At 49.7% G+C, this 20,995-nt stretch overlaps 2 protein-coding genes across 2 annotated transcripts; both read left to right on the top strand.

The window, feature by feature from the left end:
- The first annotated feature begins 6,069 nt into the window (after window positions 1-6,069).
- Window positions 6,070-8,289, top strand: LOC125089987 (interferon lambda-4-like). Its single transcript, XM_047712523.1, has 5 exons — window positions 6,070-6,406; window positions 6,862-6,933; window positions 7,020-7,163; window positions 7,391-7,465; window positions 7,629-8,289. Exons 1-5 carry the CDS (start codon window positions 6,263-6,265, stop codon window positions 7,725-7,727), a joined length of 534 nt encoding a protein of 177 aa, XP_047568479.1. The 5' UTR covers window positions 6,070-6,262; the 3' UTR covers window positions 7,728-8,289.
- Window positions 8,290-10,784: 2,495 nt separating this feature from the next.
- IFNL3 (interferon lambda 3) lies at window positions 10,785-12,097 on the top strand. The gene is made up of 5 exons (XM_047711869.1): window positions 10,785-10,958; window positions 11,251-11,328; window positions 11,583-11,726; window positions 11,829-11,912; window positions 11,999-12,097. The coding sequence occupies exons 1-5, from the start codon at window positions 10,785-10,787 to the stop codon at window positions 12,095-12,097; spliced, it is 579 nt and encodes a 192-aa protein (XP_047567825.1).
- Window positions 12,098-20,995: the final 8,898 nt, after the last annotated feature.

Here is a 20,995-nt window from a genome sequence, read left to right as displayed (position 1 = left end):
GGAGACTTATGTTCCCATAACATCTCCCATGTGAATGTTTATAGTAGTTTTACTTGTAATAGTCAAAAACCGGAAACAATCCTGATGTCCTTTAACAGATGATAGTTAAATAAACTGTAGTGTATACATATCATGGAATACCATTCAGCAATAAAAAGGAACACACTCGGGACGCCTGGGTGGCACAGTCCGGGTAAGTGGTTGCCTTCCGCTCAGGTCATGATCCCAGGGTCCTGGGATCTAGTCCCGCATTGGGCTCCTTGCTCAGCGGAAGCATGCTTCTCTCTGACTCTGCCTGCTTGTGTTTTCTCTATCTCTCTCTAACAAATAAATAAATGAAATCTTTTTTTTTTAAGATTTCATTTATTTATTTATTTGACAGAGAGATCACAAGTAGGCAGAGAGGCAGGCAGAGAGAAAGGGGGAAGCAGGCTACCTGCTGAGCAGAGAGCCCGATGTGGGACTGGATCCCAGAGCACTGAGATCATGACCTGAGCCGAAGGCAGAGGCTTTTTTTTTTTTTTAAAGATTTTATTTATTTATTTGTCAGAGAGAGAGGGAGAGAGAGCAAGCACAGGCAGACAGAATGGCAGGCAGAGGCAGAGGGAGAAGCAGGCTCCCCGATGAGCAAGGAGCCCGATGTGGGACTCCATCCCAGGACGCTGGGATCATGACCTGAGCCGAAGGCAGCTGCTTAACCAACTGAGCCACCCAGGCGTCCCGAAGGCAGAGGCTTTAACCCACTGAACCACCCAGGTGCCCCAATAAATAAAATCTTTAAAAAAAAAGAAAAGGAGCACACTCTTCCCCCCCCCAATTTATTATTTTTTATTTCTTTTAAAAGGAACACACTCTTGATACACAACTGTCTGTGTAAAGGTCCAGGGAATGATACCGGATGCAAAGAGCCCATCACCAAAAGTTACACACCATAGGATTCCATTTATATAACACTCTTGACATGACAGAAGAACACAGGGGCGCCTGGGTGGCTCAGTCGGTTAAGCCTCTGCCTTGGGCTTGGGTCATGATCCCGGGGTCCTGGGATCAAGCCCTGTGTGGGTTCCCTGCCCTGTGGGGAGCCTGCTTCTCCTTCTCCCTCTGCCTCTCCCCAACCTCTTCCTCTCTCTCTCTCACTCTCTCTCTCTGTAAATCTAAAATTAGGTCAAAATAAAGAAGCTTAATCAACACAATTATGCACAAATATTATATATTGTCTCGGGAGCTGTATGATGTATCTCAAAATGTATAAAAAAGGTTTTCAAACATATATATCCCTAGTTGATTAATAGGGGCATATCTCTGGGGAGGGCATGGGAACTGGGGAGATGATCCTTGGAATACTTAATCTCATCAATAATATTTTAGTTTCTGGGGCGGCTGGCTCAGTCCATGGAGCTTTCTGACTCTTGTGGGTTTGAGTTTGAGCATCACGTTGGGTGGAGAGATTACTTAAAAATAAAATCATTAAAAAATAATATTTTATTTTCTTACAAGGAGAGGGGAATTCTACTTGAGTAATTAAAAATTTAAACCAGCTCAGAGCGTCTGGCTGGCTCAGTTGGTGGAGCATGCAACTTTTGATCTCCAGGTCATGAGTTCAGGCCCCACATTGGGTATAGAGGTCGCTTGAAAATAAAATCTTAAAAAAAAAAATTAAAACCAACTCATTGGTTATGGGGGAAATGCTAGCTCATTGATACCTTAATTCCTGGTGGGATGAAAACATTTTGAGAGCTTTTTAAGAGGTAGACCTGTTGATTTGACCTCTAGACCTGCGGATATGGCCGAGTAAAATGCTGAGTTTGCCCTCTGCTGAAAATCTCTATTTACCAAATCTTTTTTCCAGCCTGTACTGGGCCCACAGACACTGCATCTGTGAGTCTCCCCTGCCCTCTGGCTTATGGTTGGGTTCAGGCAACAGGACGTGCTGGCAGGAGATTGAAAGGAGGAGGTGAGCAAGGCTGGGGTATTTATTCTCTGTCCTCCTGATGCCCTCCCTGCAGGGCTGAGGTCTGACAGTGGCAGCATTTCTGTTCCTCTACCTACAGCCTTGCTATGATGACCCCAGCTTTCCACGTTACTAGCCACTGGATGCAACGCCATCCCTTGTTGCTTCCCTTAACCCACCCACTTCGGCCCAGATTACACATTTGGGTAGGTCACCTGCTTCCTGTATATTTCAATTTTTTTCCTGAGTTTTTTGCACTGGGAGTTTTATTGAGATAACTGTAGCCCTGAATGCAGTTGTCAGTAATAATACAGAGAGGGGCGCCTGGGTGGCTAAGTCAATTAAGTGTCTGCCTTCAGCTCAGGTCATGATCCCAGGGTCCTGGGATTGAGTCTGGCAATGGGCTTCCTGCTCAGTGGGGAGTCTGCTTCTCCCTCTGCCTCTGTCTCTCCTCCCTGCTTGTGTGCTCTCTCTCTCTCTCTCTCAAGTAAATAAATAAATAAAATCTTTAAAAAAACCCACAAAAAACCTTTCTATTAGGTTGGTATCCATCTTAATCCACTAGGCTGCTTTAACCAAATACCACAGAGTAGGGGGTTCATGAATGTCAGAATTTATTTCTCACAGTGCTGGAGACTGGGAAGTCCAAGATCAGGTGCCTGCATGGTCACATGAAGACCCTCTTCCTGGAGGCAAAGTTCTCACGGGGTAGAAGGGAGCTTGGGAGCTCTGTGGGATTGCTTTCAAAAGAGGACTAGCCCTGGGGCGCCTGGGTGGCTCAGTGGGTTAAGCCGCTGCCTTCGGCTCAGGTCATGATCCCAGGTCCTGGGTTCGGGCCCCACATCGGGCTTTCTGCTCGGCGGGGAGTCTGCTTCCTCCTCTCTCTCTGCCTGCCTCTCTGATTACTTGTGATTTCTCTGTCAAATAAATAAATAAAGTCTTTAAAAAAAAAAAAAAAAAGAGGACTAGCCCGGTTCATGACTTCCTCACCTCTCAAAGGGGCCCCCAACCAGTACCATCATCTTTGTTGATTAGGATTTTGACATCTACATTTTAAGGGGACAAATATTCAACAGTATTTTTTTAAAGATTTTATTTATTTATTTGACAGAGAGAGATCACAAGTAGGCAGAGAGGCAGGCAGAGAGAGAGGAGGAAGCAGGCTCCCCGCTGAGCAGAGAGCCCGATGCGGGGCTCGATCCCAGGACCCTGAGATCATGACCTGAGCCGAAGGCAGCGGCTTAACCCACTGAGCCACCCAGGAGCCCCAAATATTCAACAGTATTAAATGTACTTTTTACCGTACATCTTCGAGCTCAATAGCCCGCGTTGCGGGGCTCAGAGCTGACTTACTGATTGTCAAGAAATGGCATTTGCTACATCTTCGTGTCCTATCCCACCGCGCTCCACTCTTCCTGCCGTCACCAACTTTACTTGTAGTTCTTCAGCCTTTGAAGGCATGTGCCGGCCTTTTAGCCCCAAAGTGTATGTCGGTTCAGAACACCTTTGGTGGCCAGTAGCCAAAACCCCAACTCAAGCTGATTGGAGCACTGGACAATTTATGGACTCATAGAACCAGAACTCCAGAGTTTAGGTGATGTTTGATCCTGGAGAACATCACGAGCCTCCCAGTTTTGTTTTGTTTTCTCTTTCGGGTCTCCCTTTCACAGGTGGGAAGGCTGTGTACCCTTACAAACTTCTAGATGAGTGCCAGCGGCTGGCCTGGCTTTACACTTCCTTCTTCTTCAGTGGGTAGAAGACAGCTTCTTTCCCCAAGATGTCTGAGACTGAGATTTATTCTGATTGGACTGGCTTAGGTCACATGTCCATAACCAACCCAATCACTGGAGCCAGGGAGACAACTGAGGCAAATGGCAGCAGCCAGGTCACATTCTCCATCCCAGAGATGGGGGGAGGGAGGGATGCACATCCTCTTCCCAAAACCATCTGACTCTCCAACTGAAACGGGGAATACCAGGATGGGTAAGTAATGGAAGCTTGGAAAGTATGCTGCATGGGTTCCTCAAGGGGTCCTTTCTAGAATTTCCCTCATGATTTTTTGGAGTCCTTACATTTCAGCCATTTTGATGTTTCTTTTTTCTTTTTCATCTTTTTCTTTTTTTTCCACTTTTGGATTAGCGTATTTCACTGCTACTGTCAAAGTGCAGAATTTTTTAAAAAATCAAGAAGATCTAAGACCTTGTTTCCTTTCTCCCACCCTCTCCTCCAAAAAACAAAAACAAAAACAAAAACAAAACAAAACAAAACAAAAAAACCCATGATTTTCTTGCTGTATTTTCCTCTCTGCAAATGCCAACCAGGACTCGATGCAGGAGGGCTGAGCAGAATTGGTCATGTCGCTCCTTCTTCCATTTCTTTCAAACCCCAAGGGCACAGGCTCAGGAGACAAGGTGTGGGTGGTGGATAAAAGGCAAAATTCAAGCAGCTAGAGAAGGCTGACCAGCATGGGGTCGTGGGCGAGCTGGGGCCACGGGGGCCGGTTCTCCATCCCCTCGGGTATGGTGGGGCCCTGCAGGGCATAGGCCAAGGTGGGGGAGGGGGGCTCCCTCGGAAAGCATGGACTCTCACCCTCTGGGGGTGGCTTGTGGCCACCACCTGGTGCTGCGGGCTGCCACCTGGGAGGCCCTCAGGTGGGCGGACAAACGCACACACCATAGCCCAATGTCAGCCCATTTTGATGTTTCTTAAAACATCTATGCCTTTGGGGGGCCTGGGTGGCTCAGTGGGTTAAGTGTCTGCCCCTTGATTTCTGCTCAGGTCATGATCTCAGGGTCATGAGACCAAGCCCAAGTTGGGTTCTGCACTCAGCCCCAAATCTGCTTGCTATCCTCTCCCTCTCCTCCTCTCCCCCTCTACACTCCCCCCACAGTGTTGGTGTTCCCTTTCTCTTAAAAAAAAAAAAAAGGCAAGACAAAAACCTCTATGCCTTTGAAGAAGACTTCTGCTGAAAAAACAAAGTAATTTTCTCATAATGCTGAGAAAGACCTACATCTGAAAAAGTCATGACTTGCCTGTAATTATCAGCATTCATTAATGAATTTAATTATAATGAGTTAGATGGGGTCTCATGGTTGAACTTGCTGAAAATATACCTGAACTATTCTGTAGATGGGCAGATCAGTCTCTATGGATGAGTGAAGGTAGAACACCACTGACAGTAACACGATTGGGGGAGGGGGGTCCCAAAGCCACATCTAGGAGCTGTATGAGCTCAGGCAGGACCCGTAGCCTCTCTGCATCTCAGTTTCCTCATTGTCAAAATACCAGCTAACAAGAGGACCTGTGTCGAAATGCTCCTGAGGAGAGTAAAGCAGTAAGTACAAGAGTAGAGCTCCAAGTGGGGTCTGGCAGATGGGAAGTGTTCAGTACAATTCAGCTAATGATGACTATTAACGGTGATTGAAAAACTCATGTCTGACCCTCCACTCTTCAACAGCAAACTCACATTTAAAATCAGTACAGGAATGCCTATCATTTAATAGCCGACTCAGGAAGGAATGAGGAAAAGCCAGAGAGAACACAGAGGGGAGTTTTCAGAGTGAGAGAGAAAGATAACCTGAGAAAGACAGGAATGGAAGGACAAGAAGAACCTGCCTGTGGGGCACTAGACGCCCACAGTGTGAACTCCCCACGAGGGCAGGCACTTCAGTGGGGAGGCCTGACACTCCTGTCTTTGGGAAGGGAAGAAGTGGTCTGTTTTCAGGTCATTCCTAGAGTGCAGAAGAAAGACCAAGGCAGGCGGAAAAGACAAACAGCTGTCCAGAAGACAGACAGGAGCAGTTGGCTCAGGATAAAGTGTTGGGGCAGAGTCAGGGCTGGCACGGTACCCCGCGTGGGTAAAGTCCTCGCCCCATGGCAGGCATCCCACCCGGCCTGCCGCCAGCGCTGACGTTCGGAAAGCTTAACCGGATGATGCGGGAAAGCCCGATGGCTCACCGGGTCTCCGCCGCACACATAAAGCCGCCATGGAGGGCGCAGGCACCGCTGTCGGAGGTGGGCACCACGCCGGGGCCAGTGGGAGGCCCGTCCCGCTGCCGCACCAGGGAGGCACCCAGGGCACTTCGCAGGGGAGCGGCGAGCGCAGAGAGGCCGACGCAGAGAGGGGGTCTCCGGGCTCCTGGTCTCTCCCGCCACCGCCACCGCCACGGCCACCGCCACCGCGTGTGCTAGGCGCCCGAGCTCTGAGCATCAGTCGGTGTGCGAGGCCCAGCAGAGGCAGGGGCTGGGCGTCTTGTCTGCCGTCCGTCGCTTTCTGCAGGAGCAGAGGTGGGGCGGAGGGGCGGAGCCGCCATGGCCGTGGCGCTGTGGGTCTTGGTGACCGCGGGCGAGGCGGCGGACCCCGGCGTGGCGACGCCCCGGCGCTGCCTCCTGTCCCACTACCGCTCGCTGGACCCCAGGGCGCTGGCGGCCGTCAAGGCGCTGAGGGACCGCTACGTGAGTGATGCCCAGACGTCCCCACCCGGTCCCCCGAGCCCGAGGGCCCGCCGGGCCCCAGCCGCTGGTCCCGGTGTGCGACGGCCCTGGCGCTCTAGCGTGCTAGCGCCCCGCAGGGCTGCTCGGATCTCGGGCCAGGACTCTGAGCAGCAGATGTTGCGGGCCGCCGCGGGGAGCGGGCGGGAGCACCGACCCGGCCTCTGGGCCAGTGCCCCGAGGGCGCCCCCTGCAGGCGGGCTGGGCTCCACGTCGGACCAAAGGACTGGCTGCGCGAGGCCAAGCGTCGCGGGGTGCCTTCAGCCAGCGTTCGCGCCTTGCGAAGAGCGGCGCGGTTCCGTGCACAATCCGCACAACCGTCCCGGCCAGGCGCGTTCTACGTGCAAGAATCCCCGCCGCCGCAGCGCTTCGGGGGCCTGGCGAGGAGGCCCAGCCTCACGCCGGCCCTTGTCCCCCAGGAGGAGGAGACGCTGAGCTGGAGGCCGCGCAACTGCTCGTTCCGCCCCAGGAGGGATCGTCCGCGGCCCTGGGTGAGGGGGGCGAGCCGTCGCGGGGGATGGGGGACGGCGCGGGTAGGGGGCACGGCCTCGCTAACTGGCGTCCGCTCCCCGCGCAGTCGTGCGCGCGCCTCCGCGTTGTGGTCCGGGACCTGGCGGACGCCCAGGCGGTGCTGAGCCGCTTGCCGAGCCCTGATCGGTTCCCCGGCACCGGCCCGACCCTGGAGCTGCTGGCGGCCGCGCGACGGGACGTGGGGGCCTGCGTGAGTGCCGTCCGCGCCCCCGGCCCCTCGGGTCCTCCCAGCTCTCTCTGCGCCCCCGGCCTCCAGCCCAGGCCCACCCGCTTGGCGGGTCTGTTCCGCAGCCACGATTCGCGTGGTGTCGGTGTCCCCCGATCCGGGCTTTGGTCTGTGGCTGGGAGGGTCGCGGGCCGAGTGGCCGGGACACTCGCTTCTTCGCCGTCTCCATGGCCCTCGTGTCCCCCCTGCAGCTCGAGCTGGTCCGGCCGGGCTCGTGGAGGAAGTCCCTGCGGCCACCGAGGAGGCGTCCCCCAACACGGAGAGCTGTGAGTGGAGCAGGCGGTGGGGCAGTTAGACCGCAGGGAGGACCGTGGGAGGTGGAGGCGGGCTGGGAGCTCCGACTCTGAGCGGTGAGGGGACTTTGGAGGGGACTTTGCCCGAAAGGGAATTCCTGGTTCAGCCCGGCTCCGCCTCCTTCCCGGGTTCCAGGACTCGCCTTGGTGCCACGAAGCCAGCGTCATCTTCAACCTCCTGCGCCTGCTCACGTGGGACCTGAAGCTGGTGGCGAACTCGGGGCCTTGTCTCTGATCCCCGCGGCGGCTTTACCTGGGACCCGCGGGTCTGCAGGCGGCCGGCTGCGGGGGGCTGCCTTCTGCTGGCCCCCTGGCAGGCGGGTGTCTCAGCCAGTGGGCACTGAGGCTCCGGGGACTCAGCGTGCGTTGGCCGGACCTCTACCCACCTGCCCTGAGGGCCAGAGGGGCGGGTGTTTTTCGCAAGACCAGACCGAGTTCCCCCGGGGTGCAGCGATATTCCCGTGGGACGAGATGTCAATGATCCTCCAGGCGTCTGGTATGGCTGGAAGAGGCGATCGATCATGGAGTCTGCCTTGGTCACTGACCCCCGCCCCCCCCCACCACCACGTACCAGCGACCCGTTTCTCCTTCTGTGGTTACCAGAACCCCAGAGGTCCTCTTCCAGGACAGGTCCCACTCCGGATTTGGATCTTCAGCTCCCACTTCGAGATTGTATTAATCTATGACTCTTGAATCTCCCCAGCGAGGAGGCCCCATACATTCCCTGAGGGGTTTGGTAGGGAAAGGTCCTAAAGTTCTTAAGTTATTGTAGTTTTTGGATTCTGTTACTTATGGATGTTTTGTATTTGCAAAATTCCTGTGTTTATGTGCCATTCTGTCTGCTGGTGTTATGTATTGTCAGTTATTAAACATTATTGCATTTTCGTTGGTTGTTTCCCCTGTGACCATTTTGGGGTGTACTGTTCAGTAAAAATGCTGAGCCAAGGAGATCAGGTAACTTGAATTTCAGTTCTGACCTTGCCATTTAATTATGGAGTAACTCCAGGCAAATTCCTTCTCTCTGAGCCTTGGTTTTCTCATCTATACAATGACATTATTATACTGTCCTTGCAAGTGAGTAATGTACATTGAAATAGTATTTATAAAGCTTCCAGGTGAGGTCATAGTGTGGTCTTAATAAGTGGTCTCCATTAAAGAACCACATACACATAAGTGCACAAACAATTGTACTTTTTTTTTTTTTTAACTTGTCCAGATTTGTGGGCTGGCAATCTTTGTTGCTAACTGCATGCCTCATTCTCAAGGTCACACGGCTATGAGGGTAAAAGCCAGGTCTGAACCCCGGACCCTTTAGTTCCAGGGTGTGGAAGTGCTCTTAACCACCCCACTGAACTGCCTTTGTAAGAAAAGCAAGTATGAAGTTTAGGAATTTTGAGATAAAATGTCAGTTTTCCGAATTCGTGGTTGAGATGCAAGGTCTTCTCCCCTGATGGAAGGCCCTGCAATTAAATTAACAGAAATTAACCAGTGCACTGAAAGATGAGTTGGGTACATCCCTGCTCTTGGTTTTGAAACATTTTTATATGTCAGAGCTCAACGATTTTTCCCAGCTGAGGACTTCTCTCTATCCTGTCTCTAGAGTTATGAATGAGGGAAAGTCAAATGTCAAAAAGGACTCAACTCCTTCTCTCCCAAAAAATTCATCACCTCCAGGTCCAGAGGATCTAGCAACACAAAGGTTAGAGACTATAGTGGATACCATCTAGGTGCAAGACAAAATTCATTACCATCCAGTCCTCATCAGTTACTTGCTGTGTGACCTTGGGCAGGTCTCTTAACCTCTCTGAGTCCCTGCAGGTTACTTCTTACTTACAAGGTAGACAAAGCCCAATATGTGCTTGGCGTTAATGTAGGTATTCAATTCTACATTGTGGCAAAACCTCTGTGACCAGGTGAGACATGTAAGTGCTCAAGAAAATGGGGGTGTCTCTGTTTTCCTTTTGCACGACTGTTGCCTTTACCCACAAGGCTCCTCCCTTGGATCTTCACATAGCTCCCTTCCCCACTTCCTTTAGGACTTTGCTCAAATGCCATTTTCTTGGGCCACCTCATGAATATAAACTCCCTCCTGCTCTCTGCTCTCATCTCTGCATGATGTCTCCCCCCACCCATTTTCTGTTTTCTGACATAATACATACCGTTTGCTCCCCACTCTCCAACCCCCCCCCCCCCCCGCCCACAACACTGTCTGTTACACCTCTCTAGTAATGAACTCTGTGAAGGACTGTTTTATGTATGTTCCTTTGTTTTCTGTGCTCAATTCCTGGCACTTTGGACAGTGCCTGGGACTGAATAAGTACTCAGTGCATAAATGAAGGCATTTGTCACAACAGAGCTGATTCCCTTGAAGGTCATGGGCACACCCCAAATCCTTAGCAGAGCGTCATAGTCCTGGGTCCTTCCATGCCTGGACAAGGAAAGATGTTCGTGGAGGCTCTCCTCCTCCCCCTTTCTCTCTCTGTAAATAACAGGTGGGGACAGGGGACAGGTGGGGGGAGAGCTGGGGTCCTCTCTTAATTCTTGGCTGTTTTGCTTTTCTGACTCTCTCTTCCTGCACTCAGCACCCTTCCCCCTCCCCTACACAGCCTCCCTCTTGGAAGTGCCAAGTTCTTTGTGGCACCAGCCCCTAAGGGTGCCTTTTCCCTCCCTTCCCTGCATGAGGGCATCCCACAGAAAGGGAAGTCCCTCTGGGCCCCTCCCATCCCAGGCCTGAATCTAACCCCTTTCTGGCACCGTGAGTCCTCCTGGCAGGGCTGGAGCTGCCCCAGCCCTGACGATTCATCTTCCGAACTCACCTTCAAGCAGGTAAACACTGAATCAGAGTTCAGTTTCTCTTTCGCTCCCACTCCCGAGGCTCAGCTGGCTCTGGGCTTTCCCGGGCTGGGGCCTCCCCTGGTGGTGGATGTCAACCTGGGGCTGTGTTTTCACTTTTCCTACATCAGCTGGAGTTGCCCATCTGTCCTGGTTAAAAGCTGCACCATGGGGCTCAGGCAGGAGTCACACAGACGAAGCTGGAAGTTCAGAGACGCAGACAGGACAGTCTCCAGGGTTCCAGAGGAGGACACTAAAGTCAGAGACACCCACCGAGACTGAGTGAGGATCCCAGGCGACAGCCTCGAAGGGAACATCCGGATTCTCCTATTGGCTGAAGGAGAGGAGCATCCAGGAATGAAGCTGGGTGAGCCCCCTAGCATGGCCCGTGACCCTCACCTCACCCTCAGCGCCTGATGCTCCCTAACCCCTCTCCTTTCTGTCCTTCCGCATCACAGATATGGCCATGGGCTGCCTGCCGGTGCTGATAGCTATGGTGCTGACCCGGACGGAAGCAGTTCCTGGCCCCAATCCTCTCGGGGTCTTCCCCGATGCAGGGGGCTGCCACTTGGCCCAGTTCCAGTCTCTGTCCCCGCAAGAGCTGCAGGCCTTCAAGAAGGCCAAGGACACCTTTGTGAGTTTCCTCACAGTCCCGCCTCCTGTGGGCTAACCTTCCCCTTGCCCCCCACCTCTCTGGGTCACCATGCTGCTCTCCCCCAGAGGAGGACATGCACCCTTCCCTCGCTGGGCTAACCTCCCCCAGGCCCTTGGTGGGCAGACTCAGGGCCCCCCCGGGGTCGAGGTGCTTCTACCCTCCTTTTACAAGTTAACTTCATTTCCTCCTGCTGTTAGCATCATCTGGTCCTACTGGATGTTCTCCCCTCTGTCCCACCTACTGGGGGCTGACCTCTGCCTTTGCTCTCCAGGAAGAGTCACTCTCCCTGAAGGCTTGGAGCTGCCGCCCCCGCCTCTTCCCCAGGACCTGGGACCTACAGCAGCTGCAGGTAAGGTACAGTGAGGCCCACCTCTGCCCTCCCCTGCTCCTCCTCTTCTGGCTCCTTAGGCGGCCCCTTTTTCTCCTTCCCACGTGTCCCTCTCCTCGTTCTCCCCCACCAGCACCACACACGGCTTCCCCTCCCTGAGCACACTGGCTGTCCTCTCACCTGTCCCCTGTCAACTTTGCCTGGCCCTTCCTCAGTCCTCCCCATCTGTCCTCTCTCGTGTGCAACTCTCACCTGTCTCCGTCTCCCATCCTCAGGTGTGGGAGCGCCCCGTGGCCCTGGAGGCCGAGGTGGCCTTGACCCTAAAGGTCCTGGAGACCATGGCTGACAGGTCCCTGGGGAGCATCCTGGACCAGCCCCTTCACACGCTGCGCCACATCCAGTCTGAGCTCCAGGCCTGCGTGAGTGCTCAGGGCACCTGGGTCCTGTCTGCGCTCTGACCGCCTGAACCTCCCCCTCCACCATAGGCCCCCGCCTCACACACCACCCTCCTCTGCCCACAGGTGGAAGCTCAGCCCCCAGCAGGACCCCGGCCCCGAGGCCGCCTCCACCACTGGCTGCACCGGCTCCACGAGGCCCCAAAGAAGGTGGGTGACTAGGGAGGGCCAGTGTCTGGGGACAACTGGGAGCCCAGATGATGGACAGCCAGTGACCCAGCCGTTACTCCCCATAGGAGCCTCTCGGCTGCCTGGAAACCTCTGTCATGTTCAACCTCTTTCGCCTCCTTACCCGGGACCTGAAATGCGTGGCCAGTGGAGACCTGTGTGTGTGATCCCCGAGACCCACCTGTACCTGTCCCGACATCCCAGATAGTACTTATGCAGCAGCCACTTTTCTTAATGTATTGCCACCAAATCATTATTTATTATTTATGTGCAGGGATTCTCAACGTGGACCCAATAAAATGTTTATTTTTCTACTTTGTATAAAAGTTTTGCAAATAAAAAAGTGAAAGAAATAACCCTCTTTGTAGTGTGGGATTGCGGGTTTGCGTGGAATAAGTTTTTAGGTTTTTTTTGTTTTTCTGGGGTTTTGTTGTTGTTGTTTTGGTTGTTTGGGGTTTTTTTTTTTTTTGCTGCAATAACCAATTATCACAAACTTAGCTCCAAACAAGACAGATCTCATGGTTCTGCAGGTCAGAAATCCTGGTGGGCTTGGTAGTTCCTTTGCTGTGGGTCTCACAAGGCTGAACAAAGTGCTGCTGGCTGGATTTTTATTGGGGGGCCCTCTGGGAAGAACCTGTTTCCAAGCTCATTCCAGTTGTCTTGCCATTGCGAGACAGAGGTCCCTATTACCTTGAGACGTTGTGACAGTCCATCCTTAGCTCTTGGTGGCCTCTTTCCGGTCTTGGTACATGGGACTCTACATCTGGCATCTGGCCCCAAACTCTGGCATCTGACACCTCAGGTCAATGACTATGGTTTTCTGTTTGAGTTCGAGCTGTCCCTTGCCGCTTGCACAGAGATGCCTCCCAAGGGGAAAAGCCATATAAACTTAGATCTCACACAGTGCCTTTAAAGATTGAATCCTCTCCAGTTTCTGTCTGGCTCTGGTTTCTCTCTAGTGCCTCCAAATAGTTGTTTTTAATTTTTAAAGTTAAAAAAAAATTATTTTGGCAGGGAGGGGCAGAGGGAGAGAGAGAATCCTAAGCAGGCTCCATGCCCAATGCAGAGCCTGACATGAGGCTTGATCTTATATGACCCTGAGATCATAACCCCCGCAGGAATCAAGAGTCAGACACCTAACAGACTGAGCTACCCAGGCACACCTAAATGGTGGCTTTTTTAAAATTTTTTTGTGTATTTTTATTTTTTTAAAAAAGATTTATTTATTTATTTTAGAGAGAGAGATTGGGAGAGTGGGAGGGAGTGGCAGAGGGAGAGAGAGTCCTAAACAGACTCTTCACTGAGAACAGAATCCGACACTGGGCTCCAGCTTGTGACCCCAAGATCGAGACCCTGATATCATGACCTGAGCTGAAGCCAAGAGTTGGACACTTAACTGAGAGCGCAACCCAGGTAGCCCTAAATAGTTGTGTTTTGGGGGCACCTGGGTGGTTCAATCAGTTAATCATCTGCCTTTGGCTCACGTCATGGTCCCAGAGTCCAGGGATCGAGCCCCACATTGGGTTCCATGCTCTGCGGGTATTCTGCTTCTCCCTCTCCCACTCCCACTCCCCTTGCTGGTGCTCTCTCTCTTGCTGTGTCTCTCTCTGTCAAATAAATAAATAAAAGTTAAAAAAATAGTTGTGTCTTTAAAAAAGACTTTATTTATTTATTTGTCAGAGAGAGAGAGCACAAGCAGGGGGAGAGGCAGGCAGAGGGAGAAGCAGGGTTTCCACCTGATGCAGGACTTGATCTCAGGACCCTGGGATCATGACCTGAGCTGAAGGCAGACACTTAACTAACTGAGCCACCCAGGCATCCCCTTACATAGTTGTTTCTTAAAAAATAACTTCCACTCTCTCGCGCGCATGCGTGCGCTCTGTCACTAGGAAATAAATAAATAAAATCTTTTAAAAAAATCATTTTGTCCAGAGTTGGTAATTGTTGTCTGTGCAGAAGGTAGTCAGTACCCTCTCACCTGTCCCTGTCCCATCCTTTTCCCTTTGTGGTTCACCCTCAGGTGAATGATTCCACTTGGGTCTCTCCTGTGCCTGTAGACACATGTCAGCTGGGCTTTGATTGATCTGAAGGTTTGACGGACTTGGATGCCATTGACAGCTCACTCATACGGCTGGCTGAGAGCTCAGCAAGGAATGTTGACCAGAACATCTGCAAGTGGCTTCTCCACATGACTCAGATTTCTCCCAGCACTGCAGTCCCTGAACAGCTGAACTTCTCACAAGGGAGTTGGCTGCCCTCCAAGCAGTGTTTAAGGGACAGGAAGTGAAAGCTGAAGGCTAGTTAAGGGCTATGTCCAGAAATGACACTATATTCTACTGGCCCCAGCTGTCTCAGGCCCTGTCCATATTTTAGAGTATAATGAAAAACAAAACTCACTCTTTTTTTTTAAGATTTTATTATTTATTTGACAGATAGTGATCACAAGTAGGCAGAGAGTCAGGCAGAGAGAGAGGGAAGCAGGCTTCCGGCTGAGCAGAGAGCCCGATGCGGGGCTCGATCCCAGGACCCTGGGACCATGACCTGAGCCGAAGGCAGAGGCTTTAACCCACTGAGCCACCCAGGCACCCCTAAAACTCACTCTTGATGGTGGAGTAGCAATGTCACATTTCAGTAGAGCATGTGGGATAGAGATATTGCTGGGAAATACAATTTGACCACAATAAACACAATCCTGAGCTATTTCCCTCCGCACAATACTCTAAGACTGCACGATGCTGTGTGACTGAATGTGAGTGTCTTCTCAGGGTCCATGGCTGCCCAGTGCCCAGAGGAGTCAAAAAAATCCAGACACTTCCAGAGGTTTTATCTAACACGAGTGTTAGGGGATAGGAGACCGATTAGTATCGCTCTCCTTAGTCCTGAATCTGTGTGATTTCTCTCACCAAAGCCATGCAGGAGAATGGTCCAACTCTACCAACACACACACACATTGTGTGTTCTTTGTTTTGTCAATGTTGACAAAATTGACATGAAATATAATAATAGAACAAAAAAGAACCATTCTGTTTTATAACAATAGCAAAAAGTTAGTGAAAGTTCACAGTGGATCCAGTCATATTGTAAGTGCTGCCCAAGGGTAAGTCCTTAAATTCACACAATAATCCTATGTTGTAGGTACCATTATCAGCACACATTTTAAGTCTAGGAAAGGTGAAGGACAGAGAGGTAAATAGCCCACTCCATGCTACACAGCTAATAAGTTAGGATTTGAGACAAATTATTCTTGATATACTCTTTTTTTTTTTGAGAGAGATAGAGAGAGAGAGCGAGCGAGCAGGCTCTCCCATGGTGGGGGGAGGGGCAGAGGGAGATGGAGAGAGAGAGAGAGAGAATGGTAAGCAGGCTCTATGCTTAGCACAGAGGCTCATGAGGTTCTCGATCCCATGACCCTGATATCATGACTTGAGCCAAAATCAAGAGTCAGACGCTCAACTGACTGCCATGAGGTGCCCTCTATTTTCTTCTTAGGCCTGCATACTGAGCTAACCCATTCATGGCCCAAGCTCAGCCTCTGCAGCCATAGGTGTAAACAAAGGACTAGGCAGCAATGCACCAGGAGAGATGACCTGGAAGCTGGGCCCGCTAGTTCACAAGCGGACTTGTACTCTGGTCTTGCCTGTGCCCGATCTTAGATGTACTACTTCCATCTTACAACAAACGGCTGCTTGGATCACCCGGCCTTAGGATCTTGTGGGTCAGGCAGCTCATAACTGGTCACGTGATATCCCGAGGCCCTGCACTTCCTGTCTGCTGTGACCCAGCAGCATGCCAGGCATTGCTTTATTAATGGAGTGTACTTTGTTGTAGATGCCCTGACCTTGCTCCAGAACCCTAGTGGGCTCCCATTGTGATTCTCCCATTGAGGTTTGTATAAATGCCAAAAGAGGTCTTTTCTTACCACATCCCTCAAGTTCCATAGGGTCTGTTGGGTCATACTCCTCAAGAGACAGAGGGGCTCACACCACAGCCTGGACCTCCTGCAGAGTGCTGTTCTGTTCTGCACCCCACTCAAAGCTGATACGGTTCCCTGCTTGTGGCTTGGAGCATTATTCCCATTTGCTGTCCCCTGAGCCCAAATGTGCCTAACCAGCTTTGTGTCTTTTTCTTAGCAGAGAGAGGTGTGAGTAGCAATGGTTTCTTTTGAAGGGGGTGTCCTGACATACCCCAGGCCACTGGACCCCTCCACACTTGACCCATGTAGCAGGTGCCTGCAACTTTGAAGGGTTTCTCCTCCACTCTTGGGAGGATATTTTCCAATGTACTTTCACTTCTTCCTCTTACAATCGGATTAGCATATTGCTGTCTAAGAGTGAGCCAATGTGACATTCTGGTCCAGATGGCCCAGATCCTTGCAGTTACAGTTATGGCAGAGGGCAGGATGGCTAACATATCCCCGGGGCCATATTGAATGTGCATCTTGGCCATCCTGAGTAAATGTGACCTCCCTCTGATCCTCCTTTCTGTAAGGGACAGAGGGATCATATTTGCCAGGGCAATGGTCACATATCACACAGTGAGGCTGTGTTAATTCTCTCTGGCAAAGATACCCTGTCCAGCAGAGCAGCTGCAAATTGGGCTACTATTTGATTAAATCTGCACTTCCACTGTCATCCACCACCATCCAGATAGTTTTTTGAAGAGGTCAGGCAAGTGAACTAAATGAAGGTATGATGGGGACCACCATTCTTGCATTTTTCATGTCTTTGAGGATGGCATAGCTCTCTGCCATACTCTCAGGGATGTGATTTTTTTTTTTTTAAACTGTGATGACTAGGATGGGAAAGGGCCAGTTTCAGAGGCTTCTATTTGGTCTTTCCCCATTATAACAGCTCTAGGAGGGAGGTCTGGGTCAGGATTCCATTTGTCAACTGCCTCTATATGTCTCCCTGACTCTAGCAGAAGGGCCAGAATGGCACTCTGGGTCCTCAGCATTGGTATTAATTCAGACCCTGTGTTTCACAGCTATCAAAAGATCTGAGTTTTCCCTTTAACCAGTGCACTGTTAACCAAAGTAATTGCCATTAGCAATGGTTTCCAGTAAATGTTTAACAACTGGCTCTCTGAGAAGAGCTCTAATTTGCAGCATTTTCCTATTTCTATCATGTAAGTACAACAGCTATGGCTCACATCAAGCTGCCACCAAGGCATGCCTGAGCACAGAGTCTGGAAGAGCTGTCCAGCAGGACATCATCATCTAGGATTTCTACATAGAAATAATAGACAAAGCACTTTACTTCCCTAGGGCTGTCATAACAGAGTCCCACAAACTGTGTGATTTAAAATAGCAGGAAAGTGTTGTCTCACAGTTCTGAAGGTTGGAAATCCCAAATCAAGGTATCAGCTGAGCCATGCCAGTTTCCCTCTGAAAACTTGTAGAGGAGAATCCTTCCTCACCTTTTCCAGGTGCTGGGCGTTTCCCAGCAATCCTTGGCATTCCTTGGGTGCACCACTGTGATCTCCCATAGCTGCCTTCCCCCTCAGTTTCTCTTCCTCTTCTTCTCCTTCTTCTTTTTAAAGATTTTATTTATTATTTGACAGAGAAAGACACAGCAAGAGAGGGAACACAAGCAGGAGGAGTGGGAGAGGGAGAAGCAGACTTCCCACTGAGCTGGAAGCCTGATGTGGGGCTCGATCCCAGGACCCTGGAACCACGACCTGAACGAACCAACTGAACCACACAGGCACCCCATTTTGGTAAGATTTTAAATTTTAAGTTCATGTAATTTCATGTTTCTAATGGCTTTGCTTAATGATAGACTTGCAAAATTCCTGAAAATTTAACAATTGGCTCTGGTATGTTGATACAAACCACACCATGGGTTGTGGGTCCCTTTAAGGAAGGACTTTCCCTGAGTCTCCAGAACTCTTAGGAAGATCTCCTGAGTCTGTCTTGCATTTCATCTGCTACCAAGGCAGAATCTCGCTTTCAAGTCCTGCCTTGAGTTGGTGATTCACCATCTGAACCTGTCATTCTGGCTCAGGATACTTCCTCTTTCACTGGTATCTCATCTTTGCTCATCACAGGTAAACATTTTAACTATTGCACTGATTAGCATGCTAGGTGTCTCCACACTCCACCTGCTCCTGGAGATGGGGTCCTCATTGCCAGCCAAACAGCAAGTGTCTCTATTCCAAAAGCCCATTGCTGAGTCTGCTTGATAAGACCACTTTTGATACCAGTGGCCTTAGATTAGATTTCTGGAACACTTTGACACAGAATTGCAGGCAGAAGGCTTATTGGGAAGAATCATTAAATTCTACTCCTGAGGGGCACCTGGGTGGCTCAGTGGGTTAAGCCTCTGCCTTCGGCTCAGGTCATGATCTCAGGGTCCTGGGATGGAGTCCCGCATCGGGCTCTCTGCTTGGTGGGGGGCCTGCTTCCTCCTCTCTCTCTCTGCCTGCCTCTCTGCCAACTTGTGATCTCACTCTGTCAAATAAATAAATAAAATCTTTAAAAAAAAATTCTACTCCTGAAATGGATATTACATTAAATGTTAACTAATTAGAATTTAAATAAAAATCTAAATGAACAACAAAAAAGAAAAAAAAAGAAGACTGATTGGGGAGAGCTCTTGGGAGGTGCACATGAAAGAATATGAGGAAGGAAGGACTGTGGAGGGCAAGCTGCCCTTTAAGGCAGTTCCACAGAGATGTTGGCCCATCCTACAGAGAGCTCTGCAGCTGAATTGGCCCTTCAAAGTTGTCCCAAATAGCAGCTGAGATTGAGGCTTTGATATCTCTATGTTGGCCAATCACTGGCCATGGCCAATGCCCTATTTTTGAGGCAAGGCAGTTCATTGCAGCTGACAGTATTTCCTTCTTGAGGGGTGTGGCCAGGAGCCATCAGCAGCTGCATTCCCAACAGCTGGGGCCTAAGTGTGCAGGTGCTGAAGAAGTGATTTGGGTAGAGTGTTAAAGTAACCATGACACAGACTAAGATTCAGAGCCTCATCTTTGCATGGCCCCTCCCAGTCTGGGGGGGGGGGACTTCTCCATGGGGTTACATGGTTACCTGTTTTTGTAAAATAAGCAAAATAAAATCTTTTTCTCATTGGGTTTCCTTTTTCTATGGAGATAACGTTGACATATACCATTATATTAATTTCAAGTATACAACTTAATGATTTGATATTTGGATATGTTATAAAATGATCACCTCAATTCATCATCATTCATACTTAAAATTTTCTTTCTTTTTTTTTTAAAGATTTTATTTATTTTATTTGACAGACAGAGATTACAAGTAGGCAGAGAGGCAAGCAGAGAGAGAGAGGAGGAAGCAGGCTCCCTGCCGAACAGAGAGTCCGATGCGGGGCTCGATCCCAGGACCCTGGGATCATGACCTGAGCCGAAGGCAGAGGCTTTAACCCACTGAGCCACCCAGGTGCCCCTAAAATTTTCTTTCTTGAGATGAGATCTTTTAAGATCTATTCTCTTAGCAAATTTCAAATCTTCAATAGGGTATTATTAGCTATAGTTACTGTACAATAGGTCCCCAGGAATCATTTATTTCATAACTGGAAGTTTGCACTTTTGATTACCTTTACTCTTCTTCGCCACCCCTATACCCCTTGTCTGTCTCTGGTAACCATCAATCTGTTCACTGTGTCTATAAGTTGTTTAGTTTTTGTGGGCTTGGTTTTTTTTTTTTTTTTTTTTTTTTTTTAGCTTCTACTTATAAGTGAGATCATATGGTGTTTGTCTTTCTTGTCACTAAGCATAATGCCTTCGAGGTCCTTCCACGTTATCACAAATGACAAGATTTTCTTCATTTTTGTGGCTGAGTAGTATTCCATTGTTATCTATATGCTATACCTTTTTTACCCATTCATCCATTGATAGACACTCAGTTTGCTTCCATGCCTTCACTGTTGTAAATAATGCTGCAATGAACACAGGGGTGTATAGATCTTTTGAGTTAGTGTTTTCTTTTCCTTTAGATAAATACCCAGATGTGCAATTGCTGGATCATATGGTTCTATTTTTTTTTAAGTTCTATTTTTTTCAAGTTTTTTTTATTTATTTGACAGAGAGAGAGATTACAAGTAGGCAGAGAGGCAGGCAGAGAGAGAGGGGGAAGCAGGCACCCTGCCGAACAGAGAGCCCAATGTGGGGCTCCATCCCAGGACCCTGAGATCATGACCTGAGCTGAAGGCAGAGGTTTTAACCCACTGAGCCACCCAGGTGCCCCTTGGTAGTTCTATTTTTAAATTTTTGGGGAGGAACCCCCATACTGTTTCTCATAGTGGCTGCATCCATTCAGTTTTTCAAAAGGAGTCCCTAAATGCTGTGAGCTTCAAGTCCCACTAATCCCAGATCTGCCTTTTTGAGTGAGAGCAACTCCAACGAGTCAATTCACGCTGAACAGAGTTTGCATAAAGGTTGAGCTGCTGTAACAAAAAGACCCTCAAAGTAGTGGATGAAAAAAAAAAAAAAACCCACAGAAGTGTAATGCTCTACCACCCCACAGACCCAAGGGGAGTGATCCAGCTAGCAGGGTGTTTCCACTCAGTCTTCTAGGGACCCATTTTTTCCCTGCTCTACAATCCCCTGAGGGCAGGCATTCTTACCCATTTTCATGCATTGGACCTCAAGACAGACTTGCAAAGCTTCTCAAAATAAAATACACAGGACAAAGAAATCCAATTCTTATTGCAATGCAGTTATCAAAATATTTTTAAAAACTGCGATATAGTAATTTATGTGCTTCTTCACTAATGTGTTAAATAAAAAGCCACTCATGGCAGCTTTAATAGCTACTTTAACTTAAAAGTAGAGGTGATCATAAATAATATTTCGAGGTGCCTGTTAGAAGATAATGCAATAAGAAAATATCTGAAAATATCTTTCGGTGACAAAGGCACAAGTTCTGCCAGCACCACTGTGCTTTGTTGCCACCATTGTGTGGTGGACTGAAGAGTGGGTCTCAGAGATGTTCCTGGTCCCAGGAACCTGTGACTATTTTCCCTTACACAGTAAAAGAGGCTTTGCAGATGTGATTAAGTTAAATGTCTTGAGATGGGGAGATTATTCTGGGCTGTCCA

Source organism: Lutra lutra, chromosome 17, assembly GCF_902655055.1.
Source record: "Lutra lutra chromosome 17, mLutLut1.2, whole genome shotgun sequence".
Classification (NCBI taxonomy): domain Eukaryota; kingdom Metazoa; phylum Chordata; class Mammalia; order Carnivora; family Mustelidae; genus Lutra; species Lutra lutra.
This window is presented reverse-complemented; position numbering and strand designations above follow the sequence as displayed.